The sequence below is a fragment of the Anomaloglossus baeobatrachus genome, chromosome 3 (assembly GCF_048569485.1).
Source record: "Anomaloglossus baeobatrachus isolate aAnoBae1 chromosome 3, aAnoBae1.hap1, whole genome shotgun sequence".
Lineage (NCBI taxonomy): Eukaryota > Metazoa > Chordata > Amphibia > Anura > Aromobatidae > Anomaloglossus > Anomaloglossus baeobatrachus.
Genome location: NC_134355.1, coordinates 436,714,631 through 436,732,683, shown reverse-complemented (window position 1 = coordinate 436,732,683; position 18,053 = coordinate 436,714,631). Strand labels below are relative to the sequence as shown.

The 18,053-nt window shown below is 47.2% G+C and overlaps 1 protein-coding gene across 5 annotated transcripts in view; it reads right to left on the bottom strand.

Moving 5' to 3' along the window:
- Positions 1 to 459: 459 nt before the first annotated feature.
- Positions 460 to 18,053, bottom strand: part of RUBCN (rubicon autophagy regulator) — a 112,273-nt gene continuing 94,679 nt past the window's right edge. For all 5 annotated transcript variants that reach the window (XM_075340425.1, XM_075340427.1, XM_075340428.1 and 2 more), the window contains 3 exons: positions 9,318 to 9,471; positions 5,245 to 5,335; positions 460 to 5,076 (listed from right to left, as the gene is read on the bottom strand). In XM_075340425.1, coding sequence (XP_075196540.1) covers positions 4,916 to 5,076; positions 5,245 to 5,335; positions 9,318 to 9,471 — 406 coding nt within the window. In that variant the 3' untranslated portion in view covers positions 460 to 4,915. The remainder of the gene's footprint in view (positions 5,077 to 5,244; positions 5,336 to 9,317; positions 9,472 to 18,053) is intronic.

Below are 18,053 nucleotides of genomic sequence, written 5' to 3'. Positions count from 1 at the left end.
AGCCCGTGAGAGCACGGGGGGTGTATAGGCAGAAGGGGAGGGGCTTTACACTTTTAGTGTAATGCTTTGTGTGGCCTCCGGAGGCATAGCTATACACCCAATTGTCTGGGTCTCCCAATGGAGCGACAAAGAAAAGAGACATTGTTGGCTGTTTTTCTCTTATTTAATATAAAATGCCCCTTATCAAATGTGAAAAAGAAAGAAAGCCCGCTGGTCCAGCACTGTCAGTGCTATGTCACCTAGTGCTCTGCAACTGATAGACTAAACCTTCACAGTGCTGTATATAGGCTTCCATATGACCGAATTCTGCAGTGGCTGACATGAGCACTGCGAGATCCAGCGACGACATTGCTGGCTGAGAGAGAAGTATTTGTTTATATGGGGCATTTGATCAGTTTCTTAACACTTGTTTTTGCATACTCCAGTGACTATAAAATGACCTGCTTTATAAAATGAATGTTAATTCAGGACGGATTTATTTTCCAATCATTCTGTGCAATAGACTAGAAGCATAATACAATTGCACCAGTTAGTATTTACATCACATTTTTACAGTGTTAAGATTTAGTCGCCTTCACAACCAAGGCGCTGGTTTATTTAGCTGGAGCCTGTAGGAGCAGTGCAAAATTGTGATAGGTGGAGTGTATAGACAATGTGTGAAGCCAACCACCTACAAAAATAAGGCAATCAACCCACTACCACTCGTCTCTGGTCCTTTAGAATAATTAACTTATGTAACATAAGTATTAAAACTCAACAAGTTAGTCCGATACAAAAAAATGACTATAATACAATGTGTCTGAGATGAGGCTTTGCAGTCTCCATTAGGCATTTTTTTTGTGCCTAATTGTCATCGACAGCACGAGCACGCGGAATCACTTTATAGATTGTTGTGTGTTTCAATCATTGTAGGAATGTGCTGCATAGAAAAAACAAGTCTGATCTTTAAGAGTCATTCCAAGAAGGAAAAAACAAATTAAAGGGTTCTTTCCATCTCCAAGATCCTATCCCAATATGTAGTAGGTGTAATAATAGGAAGTATTACAATTAGAAATGGAGTATAGTTCTCCTGATATATCCATGTCTCTTACCTCATGTGCAGGTCATTGCAGCGTAATTTCTCGTCATAACCATGGATACCTAACTGTGCCTATATGAGGGGATGTAACCATGGATACCTAAGCTGCAATGCCCTGCACATGAGGTAAGAGACATACCTAAGCAGGAGAACTATACTACATTTCTAATTGGAGGTATTTGCTATTATTATTATTATACTTACGACATATTGGGATAGGATCTTGGTTAAGGGAATAACCTTTTAATGCCTATTCTTAGGACAAAGAACTCTCTGATTACGGAGACCCATGGTGAACCTGAGAACAGAGTTCTGCAGCCGTTTTCCTTTTGAGAGGCAGTGTACATGCTTTACCCCTGTTCAATTCATTGGACTTCAAGAAACAGCCAAGTGCTGTACTCCACTTTCTCGGGTAGTCCCAATTAATGGAGTGAAGGCCAAGCAAGCGCACCGCCCTCCATACAGAGCCAAAGTCTCAGTGCCTACGGAATAAGAAAAGTTATTATTTTTTATATTTGTGAATTACCTCTTAAAAAGTCCTTGGATATGCTACAGATTATTTGTACCATCATTCAGATAATTTTTTCCTTCTTTACTCTGGGGATTTACTTGCAATTCTAGGCATACACGTCAGGTGGAACTTTGACCACAAATTTGGCTATTTGAAAACACTCCCAAAAGCCAGCAACAGAAGATAATGTTGCACGGGCCGTTACCAGATTCACATTAAGGTTTTTTGAGATGCTGCTCAAAATTTCCCATAAACCTGCTTCAAACACTATGAAGGAGCTTCCTACACATTTCAATGGGAAAACACTAGGGATGATCAAATACCTCAAATATTCGGCTTCGCGAATATCCGACGAATAGGTCGCCGCTATGCGAATATTCGATGCGCAATGCAAGTCTATGGGAAGCCCGAATAGTTCCGAATAGTTGTTATTCGGGTTTCCCATAGACTTACATTGCGCATCGAATATTCGCGAATATTCGAATAGTGGCGACCTATTCGGCAAATATTCGCAAAGTTATTCGATCATCCCTAGAAAACACCTATGGTGCTTGTGGTGCTGGTTTTCACTTAAAAAAAGCAATATAATTCTTGAGGTGTTTCTGCTTGAAAATAAAAATGTAAACATGATTATGGAATCAAGTGAGGCAAAAATGTGCCCCATACACAAGCAACCTACACAATAAAAAAAAAAAAAGTCGTTTGAAAACCTCCATGTGTACGCACCCTGCTCTATCCTCTACCTGTCCATATAAGAAAACGAATTGTCATATTATACAATATACACATACAATATATCATAAGTGTGTGTATATGCATACATACACTCACTAGTAAGAATTGGGTGCATGAATATATATATATATATATATATATATATATATATATATATATATATATATAAAATATAAATAAATACATACACACACACACACAATTTTTACTAGTGTGAGTATGTATGTCTGTACATACACGCATGCATACACTCACACTAGTAAGAATTGGGTGTATGTATATATACACACACAAATTCATACATAGATACTAGTAAGAATTGTACATGTACACATGTCCACACACACAAGGTGCAGATTGACAAAGGGTGATGCTTGGTGAAAATTCTCAGCATTAGAGCTCTTCTCCACTTGAGTTTACAAATTCACAGCGACACTCGGTTACAAATGTGGGTCGAGTGTCCTGCGTGTGGTCTGCGTACGGTGTGTGTTTTTTTCCCTCACATAACATCCGTATGACATGCAAGCGTCATGCGAGTGTTATGCAAGCAGTGTAGGACTGGCTACCGGAGGAATCTCCAGTAATACCAGTCCTGGCCGCGGTTACCGGCACTGAACTCCGGAGCTGTTACCTGAGCTCCGGAGTGCGGCCCGGTCTGTTTGCAGCTTTGCTGAACTGAACAGCAATCGCCAAGGAATCAATCACTCGGCGCTCGCTGTTCAGTCCAGGCTGCACTCTAGAGCTCAGGTGACAGCTCCAGAGTTCAGTGCATGTAACCGCGGCCAGGACTGGTATTACTGGAGATTCCTCCGGTAGCCAGTCTGACGCGGTATGCAAGTGTCAAGGATCCGAGTGACAGGCGCACGCCAACCGTATTCTGATTTTTTTTTCTCGCTCCCATAGGATTGCATGGGGGTGCGAGAGCTGAGACTCGGTGAAATCGCAGCATGCTGCGATTTCACCGAGAGCACGAGTCGTGCCGTAAAACATTTAGCAAGAGGACAGCCTCATTGATTAACACTAGTGCGATCCGATTTTCTATCGGATCGCACTTGCACATAGAAATCGCAAGTGGATGTGTGTGTGAAGTCCTCAGCGCAAATCAGTGTGTGGATGTGATTTAATAAAATCATAAAGCTAGTACTGTAATATACCTAGGAAAATACGCAGTAAACCCATCCAATGTGGACATCCGCTTAGTCTAAACTATTACATGATGCAAACATTTTGTTTTTTTTAATCCAGCCCCTATTGTACATCCACAGGGTACATCCATTTTGCAGGCACTTGAGAGATGCCTCTAAACATTAAGTGTTTGCTGGATAAACACTGCACACACTATAACATTCATTGAGGAATGACACCATGTCTACCATTCATCTGGCGCTTGTATGGGTCTTGCGCACAGGTGCAGACTAAAAAGATGGTCACAGACCTTTGGTGTAAAATGCATTAGTGAAGTATCCAATGTTCTGCACTCACATCTTCATGCCAATAATTTATCAAGCTAACGTGCAGGGAGGTGAAAGTGCATAAGAGAGAGTCCGAGAGCTGCCATGACACAGAACAATCTAGGTGCACTGTATTGCTCATACATTCGACTGGTGGGTCATATACATACAGGCCATCCTCAGTGAGGCTCCAGCTAAATAATCACCTTGGGTATTCATGAAGAAAGTGCATCTACTTAAATAACATGAAATATAATGGAAGAGCCGTGATGCTTAACACTTAACACATCAATACTGGAGCCGGGGATACAATCAGTTAGTACATTAGTGCAATACAGTGGGACACTCATGTGACCCAAGGACCTCAAAGTAATGTCAGTTATAGATCACTGTCAGGGGAAAAAAAAGGGTTAATATACGCTTCTTGTTATTCCTCCTCAGTTATGTATATGTAAAGGTTCCACATTTGCAACCAGGCTTGGGCAACGTCTTCGGTAAATTGGAAAAGCAGAAAAGGAACAGACGACGGTCAAAGGCAACTAGGATTACATACTACCTAAACTTTCTGCATATGTGGCAGCTGCCCAGACAAATAGCAAAAACCTGAATGCCAAGGTACCAGTTGTGGCCGAGATGGCATTCCATCTAGTTATGCCCTGGAAAAATACAGAGCTGCTAGAGATAAAGCACTTCTTATAGGAGGCATACATAAAGAGAGGGTATGCACACTTGTGTATTGTCCTGAATCTGCCTTCTAAAATGCTATATAGATGGTTTGGTCACATCTGTGTCCACAAATCTACATGAAAGTCTACATGTCTGGTTGTACAACTCTGTGCCCTCAAGAAAACATTTCCATCCTTCATTGACACAAGTTTTTCTAACCACATGAACTGTCCAAGCAGTGGCAGCGTTCCATGAAGTCAGCAGTTTGGACATCGGCAGTCTCAAAGCCAGAGACAACTATCCAACAGTAACTAGTTCTGCTGATGGATGATGAGAAGCCTGCGAACAGCAACGCTTTTAGGAAGTGTCTTATCAAAATGTCTGATCTGCGGTGGAATGTCGCTGATGAGAATTACTAATAGGCCTAGGTTGTAGGATACACTTGGTTTTCTGCCTCTGCTTGTGACAGTGCTGTCAGTCAGCATCCCTGTCCTGAGACGTTTCATCTTCTTCCTGTTCGGAGTTGTATGACTCGAGACTCTGTCTGGCCATCTGATCCCTCCGCACCCGCAACCGCTCACACTTTGGACAGTGGTCCGAACGGAAACAAGACTTGTGATAACAGGCCTTACAGTCTGTGAAGTGACAAGAGAGATTATTGTGCAATTATTCATCAGCAAACAGTGAAGTTCAGCACAGATAAACCGAATAGTTAATTACACTGTAAAGTAAGAGCTGCAGGTAAAGAAAGGAGGTACAGTGTATATGTTCACACATAGAACGGTCCCTCAGACAGTACATACCTTCACATCTTCTGCATTTTGTCAATTCAAAAGGGAAGATGATGTCTTCACCCTGACAGAACTCACATATGAACCCTTTTGCTTGGCACAACTGGTGATCAAGATAAGCAGACAATGGGTTAGTACATTACAAGAGCCCATACAAAAAACATTAACAGATCACTAAACACTAAGCGGCCGATAAATTATGACCTATGTTGTTCATGACCGTTTACTTAGCTACTCGCTCAACACCAGTCGTAACTATTTGTACTTGCTATGCTGTTAGCGAGTATTGTCCACTACTCGCATATTCGTTAAGAGTAGCGGGCACAATATAAGTCAATGGGAAATACTCGCTAAGTAGTGAGTAACCCGAAAGCCGTACTTCTCATGCGAGGAGCGAATACTACAGCTTTCGGGTTACTCGCTACCTAGCGAGTATCTCCCATTGACTTACATTGTGCCCGCTACTCGTAACGAATATGTGAGTAGCGGACAGTACTCGCTAACAGCATAGCGAGTACGAATAGTCAACTAATCGCTCAACACTAGTTACGACGTCACTTAATGAAAAAGATGCATTTTACAAGTGCTGGTCGCTTCCTCCACAGGAACAGTACATTTCTGAAGTTACCCCACTACAGAGGTGTAACGGTTGATTAATTAGATGCGTAGGGTTAATCCTGCCCTGTCCATTTTAGTGGAGCTGGCCAAACTGCCATGAAAATGCCAAAAGTTGAGACATTTTTGCGCAACTCAAAAATTGTGCAAAACTATTGCGACTTTATAGTGTTCTACACATAACCCGCATAATGAAGCAAGCCCTAAATGTACATGCCCTAAATGTACATTCCCTAATACAGTACATAGCATCCATGCCAAGTGAATGAGCTGGCCCCAAACCAGACTTCCCTGCCCTCCATAGTGTTTTATGGCGGTCTCAGGCTTCCAGTCACATTACAAAGGTTCTTTGGAGTTAATATTTAAAGCCTATGATCATAGTAACGAGGGAAATTTATCAAAAGAAATCTGATGCAGATAATCTATGAAAGGCTATTATATGGATAAGATCCTGAATTGCCCTGGCACTGCCTTTCCCTCCACATTGCTAAGACTGCTTCTTAGTGCACATAAATTACACTGGGGACCAAATGTAGAAAAAAAAATGTGGTGCCTCAGTTATTAGGCTTCATGTTAGGTATATTCAGTCCTCTGAACCAGAACAGGTCATGCATTTCTTTGTAGCAGCTTTACGTTTTGAGATAATGTACAGTTTCGCACTCATGAATTTGGGATTTTTTTTCCTCTGCAGGATTATTAATGATACAGACCATCTTTGGTACTAAGGTATGTAACAAATACTTGTTTATTTATTATATGCAGTGTGCATTTAAGTATTAAGGTATAAAGACTTGCTGCTGGAAATGGGCATATCACAATATCACCCTCCGTGTGCTGTCAGACCTATGTGAGCGCGGGGAGTGTGTGTGTAATCACTGAACATGCTCCCCAGTATGCTAGATCCTCCGTGTGCTGTCAGACCTGTGTGAGCGCGGGGAGTGTGTGCGCAATCACTGAACATGCTCCCCAGCATTCTGGATCCTCCGTGTGCTGTCAGACCTGTGTGAGTGCGGGGAGTGTGTGTGCAATCACTGAACATGCTCCCCAGCATGCTAGATCCTCCGTGTGCTGTCAGACCTATGTGAGCGCAGGCAGCATCTCACTTATAGAAGGGTATTATTTTTTTGAATGGCCCATAAGTATTAATAGCTGTAAAATACAAAAATATTTACACATGTTCTGCTTAATTAAATGTATATTCTATGATGGGATAAACCCTTTAAAATCAAGCTTGTGCAGAACATGGAGGGGAGAAAGATGACTTCTAGAAGTGTAAAGGTGGCTTTACACACTGCAACATCGCAAACGACATCGCTGTAACGTCACCGGTTTTGTGACGTTACAGCGACCTCCCCAGCGACATTGCAGTGTGTGAACCACATCAGCGACCTGGCCCCTGCTGTGAAGTTGTGATCGCTACAAATCGTTCAGGACCATTCTTTGGTCCTTTGTTTCCCGCTGTGCAGCAAAGTTTTAGTGTGTAAAGGGGACTTTACAGCGACTTCGTTAGCGACTTCCCTTTCAAAAAGCTGCTTTACAACGTCCCCAATGACTAGCTAGGTCGTTCTGCAGGTCCGGATCGCTGTTGAGTCGTTGGCCAGGTTTGCCTGTTTGACAGCTCACCAGAGACTTTGTAGCGATCCCAGCCAGGTTGGGATCGCTGGTGGGATCGCTAGAAAGTTTCAGTGTGTAAAGGGGCCTTAACTCAAAGCTATGCAAACTGTAGGAATGTACCCTTGAGAAAGAATGTGCATTTACACTGCAAGATTATCATGAATGATTTCCTGATAATCGTGCAATGTAAACAGGCTAACGAATCACCCAACGAATGAATAAAGTGCTCGTTCATCAAGTGAAAGGATCAAATTTTAAAACAGGACCTGTGCTGCTGAACAATGGCAGCCTGTGCACTGAATGATCTATTGTTGATCATTCTTTGTGAAAATTAAAGGATTTGTCCTGTCTTCAGATAAAATAAAAGTTCATAGTCTATGTGACTGCAGATATCTGAATCCCAACAGCGTGTGGTGGGCATGCTGTCAGCATTCAATTACTGGTGAGAGCGGGCAGCCATGTGATTGCTATGCTGCGATTTTCATACATGGAGTCACGTGCCAACTAGACATGCTCGGCTTCTCTCAATTCACTTGTAATGAGAATAACCAGATGCGTCTAGTCGGAATGTGACTGGAAGTAAGCAAATCACATACTTGTGATCACAGGACCACCTGCCATCACTGGCAATACAAGTGAATCCTGACCGCGTGCGCACATGCGCACAACACACTGTCAGGATTTGTAAGCCTGCAATGACAGTGTGGCTGCAGACTTGAATTAGAAAACTGGACAACCCCCTTAAATGCAGTCTGCCTGTATTAAACAAATAATTAAAAGAACGCTGCTGGGCAAATATGTACCAATCATGGTCATTTAAAAGGGGTTGTCCACTACTTTTACATTATTGGTCTATCCTTAGGATAAGTCAATGTCTGATCGGCCGGGGTCCAACACGCGGCACCCCTGCCGGTTAGCTGTTTTTGATGCCGGCGACAGCAGGTGTCCAGAAATGCTCAGTCCCGAAGCTGCCGCGTCAACTAATTGAAGCCGGGGCCGGATGCTGCATATCCGCCTATTATTCAAATCAATAGGAGGCAGATGTGCAGTACCCGGGCACTATCATAAGACGGCAAGCTCTGAAACTGAGCAGTAACGGACTCCTGCTGCAGCCGCCGCCACAGAGAGCAGCCAATTGTCGGAGTTGCCGGTTGTCGGACCCCAGCCGATCAGACATTGATGATCTAACCTAAGGGGCACTTTGCACACTACGACATCGCAAGCCGATGCTGCGATGCCGAGCGCGATAGTCCCCGCCCCCATCGCAGCTGCGATATCATGGTGATAGCTGCCGTAGCGAACATTATCGCTACGGCAGCTTCACATGCACTCACCTGCCCTGCGACGTCGCTCTGGCCAGCGAACCGCCTCCTTATTAAGGGGGCGGTTCGTGCGGCGTCACACGGCAAGCGGCCAATAGCAGCGGAGGGGCAGAGATGAGTGGGACTTAAACATCCCGCCCACCTCCTTCCGCATAGCCGGCCATGACGCAGGTAGGAGATGTTCCTCGCCCCTGCAGCTTCACACACAGCAATGTGTGCTGCCGCAGGAACGAGGAACAACATCGTAACATCGGTCATTTCCAAATTATGGAAATGACCGATGATACGATTACGACGATTTTGCGCTCGTTAATCGTATCAAAGGATTTACACACTCCAATGTCGACAGCGACGCCGGATGTGCGTCACTTTCGATTTGACCCCACCAACATCGCACCTGCGATGTCGTAGTGTGCAAAGTGCCCCTAAGGATGGGCCATCAATGTAAAAGTAATGTACAATCCCTTTAACATGTCAGATTGCATTCTTAGCTATTAATGTCCACCAAGCAAAACAGACGCCGTAAATGTTTACCATGCATTTATCCACATGTAACGTTCCAAGTCTCACTAACTCCTTCAGTCGTGGCACCAGTTCTCCCTTCTTTATGGTCATAAGGTCATTCAAAGAGAAGAGCTGTAAGTCTTCCGTCAGATGTCCTGGGACACTGTCATAGGACTCCAATATACTGCGATAGGAGGAAGATTCAGAGAAAATATTACATTTGTTTCCTTACGTCAATGCTTTCAGTGCTGAAGAACAGAATTTTAGTTATATAGCCCCAACATATTCCACAGCAGTGTACAATTAAGCGGGGACATGTACAAACAATATCAGACATTACAAAGTAATACATAGTTCAACAGTTACAGGACGAGTGATGGTCCTGCTCACATGCTTATAATCTATAAGAAAATAAGGGGGAGACAACAGGTAACAAGTGCTTGTCATATATGGTCCACCTATCATTATGTTAAATAGGGGTTTTCACTGTATGATCTGATCATCAGCCAGAATCTGTTTACGTACAGCTGCCAAGTGCTACTGTGTGCATAGAGGATGTGGAGACAGATGAATAAGAGGGGAACACATTCTGAGAAAAATTTAGAAAGAGGGAACAGGGAAGAGTTAGATTAGTGAAGAGAGGTGATAGGCTTGTCTAAAGAGATGTGTTTCTAATGCACATTTAATGTGGGTGGTAGATATTAGTAGGATTGTCAAGGGTAGTCCACTCCCGAAAACTGGTGCAGCAAGAGAGACGGAAATGGGAGATTCAGATTTAGTAGGATGTTAGTCTTAGATCAGAGAGCACAGGCAGGGAGATAGACAAATATGAGGGAGGTGATGTAGGATGGTGCAGAACTGTGGACAGCTTTGTGGGTGAGAGAGATACGTTTGTATTGTACTCTAGTGGATGGGCAACAAGTGCAATGACTGGCACAAGGTGGAGACGTTGGTGAAACAGCTGGACAGAAATAGGACCATGGCTGCCACATTCAGGACAGATTAAAGAGGAGAAACCTGATAAGAGGGAGACCGATCAGTAGAGAGTTGCAGTAGTCCAAACGAGAATGAATAAGAGCAACAGTAAAGGTTTGGCAGCTTCAGGGGTGAGAAAAGGATGAATTCTGGAGATGTTTTTAAGATACAGGTAACATTAGTGAGTTATTGGATATGGGAAATAAAGGAAAGTTGTGTGTCAATTATCACCCCAAGACAGTGAGCGTGCTGCTTGGGAGGTATGGATGAACTATCCAAGGACATTGCAATATCAAGTATAGGTACAATGGGGGAAAAAAAGTATTTGGTCAGCCACCAAGTGTGCAAGTTCTCCCACTTAAAAAGATGAGAGAGGCCTGTAACTGACATCATAGGTAGACCACAACTATGAGAGACAAAATGAGAAAACAAATCCAGAAAATCACCACGTCTGATTTGGCAAAATTATTATTAATTTTTTATTTTTAAGTTATGGTGGAAAAAAGAGAATTTTGTTTACTTACCGTAAATTCTTTTTCTTATAGTTCCGTATTGGGAGACCCAGACAATGGGTGTTTAGCTTCTGCCTCCGGAGGACACACAAAGTACTACACTTAAAAGTGTAGCTCCTCCCTCTGAGCTTATACACCCCCTGGAGAACCAGATCTAGCCAGTTTAGTGAAAAAGCTGAAGGAGAATAGCCACCCACAAGTAAAAACAGAGCAAGAACCGGAACAACCGGAGACTCTGTCCACGACAACAGCCGGTAATAACATGCGGAACAAGAAATTGCCAACAGGCAACAGGGAGGAAGCTGGGTCTCCCAATACGGAACTATAAGAAAAAGAATTTACGGTAAGTAAACAAAATTCTCTTTTTCTTTATCGTTCCTATGGGAGACCCAGACAATGGGAGGTCTCAAAGCAGTCCATGGGTGGGAAGAAACAGAAAAACTAAGAAGTAGGCGCAGCCTAACTTCACAAATGGGCGACAGCCGCCTGAAGGATGCGTCTGCCCAAGCTCGCATCTGCCGAAGCATGAGCATGCACTTGGTAGTGCTTTGAAAAGGTATGCAGGCTAGTCCAAGTGGCAGCCTGACAGACTTGTTGAGCCGTAGCCTGGTGCCTGAAAGCCCAAGAGGCACCGACAGCTCTGGTCGAGTGTGCCTTGATCCCCGGCGGGGGAGGCACCTGAGAACACTGGTAGGCATCCGAAATGGTCAACCTAATCCAACAGGCTAAGGTCGGCTTAGAAGCAGAGAGGCCCTTGCGCCGACCTGTGGTTAGCACAAAAAGAGAGGTGCACCGCCTAAGAGCAGCGGTGCGAGACACATAGATCCGGAGAGCATGCACCAGATCCAGAGTATGCAACGCTTTTTCAAAGCGATGAACAGGAGCCGGACAAAAGGAAGGTAGGGTAATGTCCTGGTTAAGGTGGAAAGGAGAGACCACCTTAGGAAGAAAGTCCGGAATCGGACGGAGAACCACCTTATCTTGATGAAAAACCAAAAAAGGTGACTCCGAAGAGAGCGCAGCCAAATCGGAGACTCTCCTGAGGGAAGTTATGGCCACTAGAAAGACCACTTTCTGTGAAAGACGAAACAAGGAAACCTCCCTAAGAGGCTCAAAGGGGGGTTTCTGCAAAACCGTGAGAACCAAATTGAGGTCCCAGGGATCCAAGGGCCGCCGGTAAGGTGGAATGATGTGAGACGCGCCCTGCATGAAGGTGCGGACCTGAGCCAGCCGGGCGATACGCCGCTGGAACAGTACTGACAGAGCCGAGACTTGTCCCTTGAGAGAGTTGAGGGACAGTCCCAGCTGCACACCGGACTGTAGAAAGGACAGAAGGGTCGGCAAGGAAAAAGGCCAAGGAGGATGGCCGGAAGAGCGACACCAGGACAGGAAAATTTTCCAAGTCCTGTGATAGATCTTGGCGGAGGAAGACTTACGGGCCCGAGTCATAGTGGTCATGACTTCAGGAGGGATACCAGAAGCCATCAAGATTCAGGACTCAAGAGCCATGCCGTCAATCTGAGAGCCGCAGAATTCTGGCGGAAAAACGGACCTTGTGAGAGAAGGTCTGGACGGTCCGGAAGATGCCAAGGCACCTCTACGGACAGATGGAGCAGGTCTGGGTACCAAGCTCGCCTGGGCCAGTCCGGAGCAATGAGGATGACTCGACGGCTCTCCATTCTGATCTTGCGCAGGACTCTGGGCAAGAGAGCTAGAGGGGGAAACACATAGGACAGACGAAACTGGGACCAGTCTTGAACCAGAGCGTCCGCGGCGAATGCCTGAGGATCGTGGGAGCGAGTCACGTAAACGGGAACTTTGTTGTTGTGACGGGATGCCATTAGGTCCACGTCCGGAGTTCCCCATTTGCGGCAGATTGACTGAAAAACTGCCGGATGCAGGGACCACTCGCCACTGTCCACGGTTTGACGGCTGAGATAATCTGCCTCCCAGTTTTCCACGCCTGGAATGTGGACTGCGGATATGGTGGACTTGGAGTCCTCCGCCCATTGAAGGATGCGTTGTACCTCCAACATTGCCAGGCGGCTGCGTGTCCCGCCTTGGTGATTGATGTAGGCAACCGCTGTCGCGTTGTCTGACTGTACTCGGATGTGCTTGCCCGCCAACAGGTGGTGAAAAGCTAGGAGAGCCAGAAGCACGGCTCTGGTTTCCAGCACATTGATCGAAAGGGCTGACTCGGACGGAGTCCAAGTGCCTTGCGCTCGGTGGTGGAGACATACCGCTCCCCAGCCGGAAAGACTGGCATCCGTGGTGAGGATCACCCAGGACGGGGCCAGAAAGGAGCGCCCATGAGACAGAGAGAGGGGCCGAAGCCACCACTGAAGAGAACTCCTGGTCTGTGGCGACAGAGCCACTAACCTGTGGAAGGAGGAAGGCCGCTTGTCCCAACAGCGGAGAATGTCCAGCTGCAGGGGACGCAGATGGAACTGGGCGAAGGGAACAGCCTCCATTGATGCCACCATCTGACCCAGCACCTGCATCAGACGTCTGAGGGAATAACGGCGGGGCCTCAGCAGAGAGCGCACCGCCAGTTGGAGGGACTGCTGTTTGACTAAGGGCAACTTCACAAGTGCCGGCAGAGTCTCGAACTGCATCCCTAGGTACGTGAGACTCTGGGTCGGAGTCAGAGTGGATTTGGGAAGATTGACAAGCCACCCGAATTGGGCTAGAGTGGCAAGAGTGAGCGAGACACTCCGCTGACAGTCTGCGCTGGATGAAGCCTTGACTAGAAGGTCGTCCAGGTAAGGAATCACTGCCAACCCCTGGAGGTGCAGAACCGCAATCACTGCTGCCATGACCTTGGTGAATACCCGAGGGGCCGTGGCTAACCCGAAGGGGAGAGCCACGAATTGGAAATGTTCCTCTCCGATTGCAAAACGTAGCCAACGCTGGTGTGAAACTGCAATTGGCACATGCAGATAGGCATCTCTGATGTCGATGGATGCCAGGAAATCCCCCCTTGGGTCATTGAGGCAATGACTGATCGCAGAGACTCCATGCGAAAATGCCGCACCTGAACATGCTTGTTGAGAAGCTTGAGATCCAGGATGGGCCGGAAGGAACCGTCCTTTTTGGGGACTAGGAAGAGATTTGAGTAGAAACCTCTGAACTGTTCCCGGGCGGGAACCGGCACAATTATTCCGTTGGCCTGCAAGGATGCCACGGCCTGAGAGAAGGCGGCAGCCTTGGAGCAGGGGGGAGTTGACAGAAAAAATCTGTTTGGCGGGCTGGAAGAGAATTCTATCCTGTAGCCGTGGGAGATGATATCCCGCACCCACTGATCGGAGACGTGTTGAAACCACGCGTCGCCAAAGTGGGAGAGCCTGCCACCGACTAAGGATGTTGCTGGAGCGGGCAGATAGTCACGAGGATGCTGCCTTGGCGGCAGCACCTCCTGCGGTCTTTTGTGGACGCGCTTTTGGGCGCCAGTTGGATTTCTGGTCCTTGGCTGAGTTAGTGGACTAGGCCGAGGGCTTAGAAGACGACCAGTTGGAGGAACGAAAGGAACGAAACCTCGACTGATTCCTGCCCTGGACAGGTTTCCTGGTTTTGGTTTGTGGCATGGAAGTACTCTTCCCGCCAGTAGCTTCCTTAATAATTTCATCCAGCTGTTCACCGAACAGCCGGGACCCAGCAAAAGGGAGTCCAGCAAGGTACTTCTTTGAAGAAGCATCTGCCTTCCACTCTCGAAGTCACAAGATCCTGCAGATAGCGAGGGAATTAGCCGAAGCCACCGCAGTGCGGTGAGAAGCCTCCAGCATGGCAGACATGGCATAGGATGAAAAAGCTGAAGCTTGGGAAGTTAAGGTAACCATTTCGGGCATAGATTCCCTGGCGAGGGAATGCATCCCCTCTAGAGAAGCAGAGATGGCTTTGAGAGCCCACACTGCTGCAAAAGTCGGGGAGAACGAGGCCCCTGCCGCTTCATATACAGATTTGGCCAGAAAGTCAATCTGGCGGTCAGTGGAATCCTTAAGAGAGGTGCCATCAGCCACCGATACAACGGTCCGGGCTGAGAGTCTAGACACCGGGGGGTCTACCTTTGGGGAATGAGCCCACTCCTTGACCACCTCAGGTGGAAAGGGAAAACGGTCATCAGAACCAAGCTTTGGGAAGCGTTTGTCAGGACAGGCCCTGGGCTTGGTCACAGCGGCCTGAAAACTGGAGTGGTTAAAGAACACACTCTTTGCCCTTTTAGGCGAGGTAAACTGGTGCTTTTCTGCCAGAGAGGGTTGTTCCTCTGATACTGGCGGATTGAGATCCAGTACAGAATTAATGGACGCAATCAAATCACTAACATCTGAGTCACTTTCGGACAGATCAATGGAGTATATGGAGTTAGCCTCCGAGCCCCCAGTAAAGGCATCCTCCTCGTCCTGCGAATCAGCTCCTGAATCAGAGCCGCGGGACGAGAAAGGAGAGGGACCCCTGTGTCTCTTCTTAGAAGGACGGGGTCTGGGACCAGATGATGAATCCTCTGTGAGCTCCGTTCCTGAGAGACCCCTAGCAGCAGAGGCAGCCTGTGAAGGGGGCTGATGCATATTGAGCAAAGTCTTGGACAGACGTCCCATGGACTCAGCAAAGGACTGGGAGATAGACCTAGAAAAGGATTCTACCCAAGCCGGGGTTTCAGCTACAGGAGCAGGAGCAGCCTGAGAGACCACTGGGAGTGAGACGCCAGGCTGAGGCACCGTCAGGTTAGAGCAGGCATCACAATGTGGATAGGTGCTCGGTTCAGGCAGTAGGAGCTTACATGCAGTGCATACTGAATACAGCTTTGGAGCCTTGCTCCTCGTGTGAGTGGGGGCTCTGCTAGAGAATGACCCCCAGAGAGTATATACAGAGGTCCACAACCAGAGGTTGTGGCTTACCAGACCGCTGGAGCGGTGTTGTGTGCCCTCCAGATCCCGAAGCCCGGACCCCAAGCACCTCAGCAGGGATGCTGCAGACCAGCGCTGCAATGACTGATCGCAGGGGGAACGCTGAGAAAATGGCCACCGGAGCGAAGAGAGGGGGCGGGACTTGCTTAAGGAGCGGGATCTGGAGGGCCATAGAGACCTACAGGGGAGGGGACATACACTGCAGTGAGGAGTGTCCCTCCCCTGTGCAGAAAGGCCGCCGGGCGGAGCCGAGCCTGTCCCTCTGCATGAATGACATGCGAGGGCAGAGAAACCGAAACTAGCGGTGCGGCCGGCGCGCAGGCACCATCGGCGCGGTTCTCAGGCGACAGCCAGAGAACCCGCCGGAAATGTGATAAAACACAATCAGCACACTCTCCCACAACAATAAAGTACAGGGACCCCCAATCTATAAACGTCTCAGGTACTTAGCTTGCTGAGACGCAGGGTTCCAAGTCCCTGGGGATGAGTGCTCCGGTCCAGCAGGATCCTGAAGGGCTGCGGATGGAGACCGGTCTCCTGCCAAGCATGGAGAACCGTGCTGGCTCCCACTTCAAGCCAGAGCCCAGGAGGGATGGTGAAGGAGCGCGGCATGTAAGGCTCCAGCCTTGGAATCAACCTTAACAACACCGCCGACACAGTGGGGTGAGAAGGGACATGCCGGGGGTCCAGACTTGGACCCGCTTTTCTTCAAACTCTTTCCAAAAATCAAAAATCAGATGAGAATGCATGTGTGGATGTATGCCTCCTGAACACAAAGCGATAAACTGGCTAGATCTGGTTCTCCAGGGGGTGTATAAGCTCAGAGGGAGGAGCTACACTTTTAAGTGTACTACTTTGTGTGTCCTCCGGAGGCAGAAGCTAAACACCCATTGTCTGGGTCTCCCATAGGAACGATAAAGAAATAAATATTTAATCGCCTAAAAACTTGCAAGATTTCTGCCTCTCACAGACCTGTAACTTCTTCTTTAAGAGGCTTCTCTGTTCTCCACTCATTACCTGTAGTAATGGCACCAGTTTGAACTTGTTATTAGTATAAAGCTATGTGCCCACGGGGACAGTGTCCTGCGGTTATATCTGCAGGACATTCTGCAGGAGCTCCCAGAAAACTGCAACACAACTTTGTCTGTTTTCATGCTGTGGTTGTATTGCGCAATGTCCTGCAGATATGCTGCGGCCATTCTGTATTGAGGATACAGTACCATGGCTTCAGCACTGCATCCTCAATGCAGAACAAGTGCTGAGTGATCTGGGCAGTCATACTTACCTCCATCACGCAGCACTTCAGTTTCCGGCTGTGTCTGTCTGCACTGTGTAGGAGAAGGTGGGCGGGCCTGAACTAGCTCCGGCTGTCACATGATCGTAGCTCGTGCAGTCCCGCCCACCTCCTGTTCCTGGCTTCACTGCGCTCTAGTCTGCACCCGACAAAGCGACTCCGGTGTCTTCTATCAAGGCAGGTAAGTATAGGACCCTGCGGAGAAATCCACAGGAATAATTGACATGCTGCAGATTTTTCCGCAGGGAATTTCGCATTATTTCCATTGCGGAAAAAACCATAGCATGGGCACAGCAGTTCCCAAATGCCATAGAAAGGGCTGGGGACTCGCTGTACTGCGAATTTTTGAAAAATCCGCGGAATTTCCGCAAAACAATCGCGGCAAATTCTGCAAATTTTCCGCAGCGTGGGCACATAGTCTAAAAGTCACCTGACCACAACCTCAAACAGTCACACTCTAATCTCCACTATGGTGAACACAACGAGCTGTCGAAGGACACCAGAAACAAAATTGTAGCGCTGCACCAGGCTGGGAAGACTGAATCTGCAATAGGCAAGCAGCTTGGTGTGATGAAATCAACTATGGGAACAATAATAAGAAAAAGGAAGACATACAAGACCACTGATAATCTCCCTTGATCTGGAGCTCCACGCAAGATCGCACCCCATGGGATCAAAAAGATCACAAGAACGGTGAGCAAAAATCCAAAAACGACACGGGGGGGGGGGGGCCCCTAGTGAATGACCTGCATAGAGCTGGGACCACCGTAACAAACGCTACCATCAGTAACACACTACGCCGCCAGGGACTCAGATCCTGCAGTGCCAGACGAGTTCCCCTGCTTAAGCCAGTACATGTCTGGGCCCATCTGAAGTTTGCTACAAAGCATTTGGATTATCCAGAAGAGTCTTGGGGAATATCATATGGTCTGATGAATCCAAAGTAGAACTGTTTGGTAGAAACACAACTCATCGTGTTTGGAGGACACAGAATGCCGAGTTGCATCTAAAGAACACTTTACCTACTGTGAAGCATGGGTTGCAACATTATGCTTTGGGACAGTTTCTCTGCAAAGGGACCTGA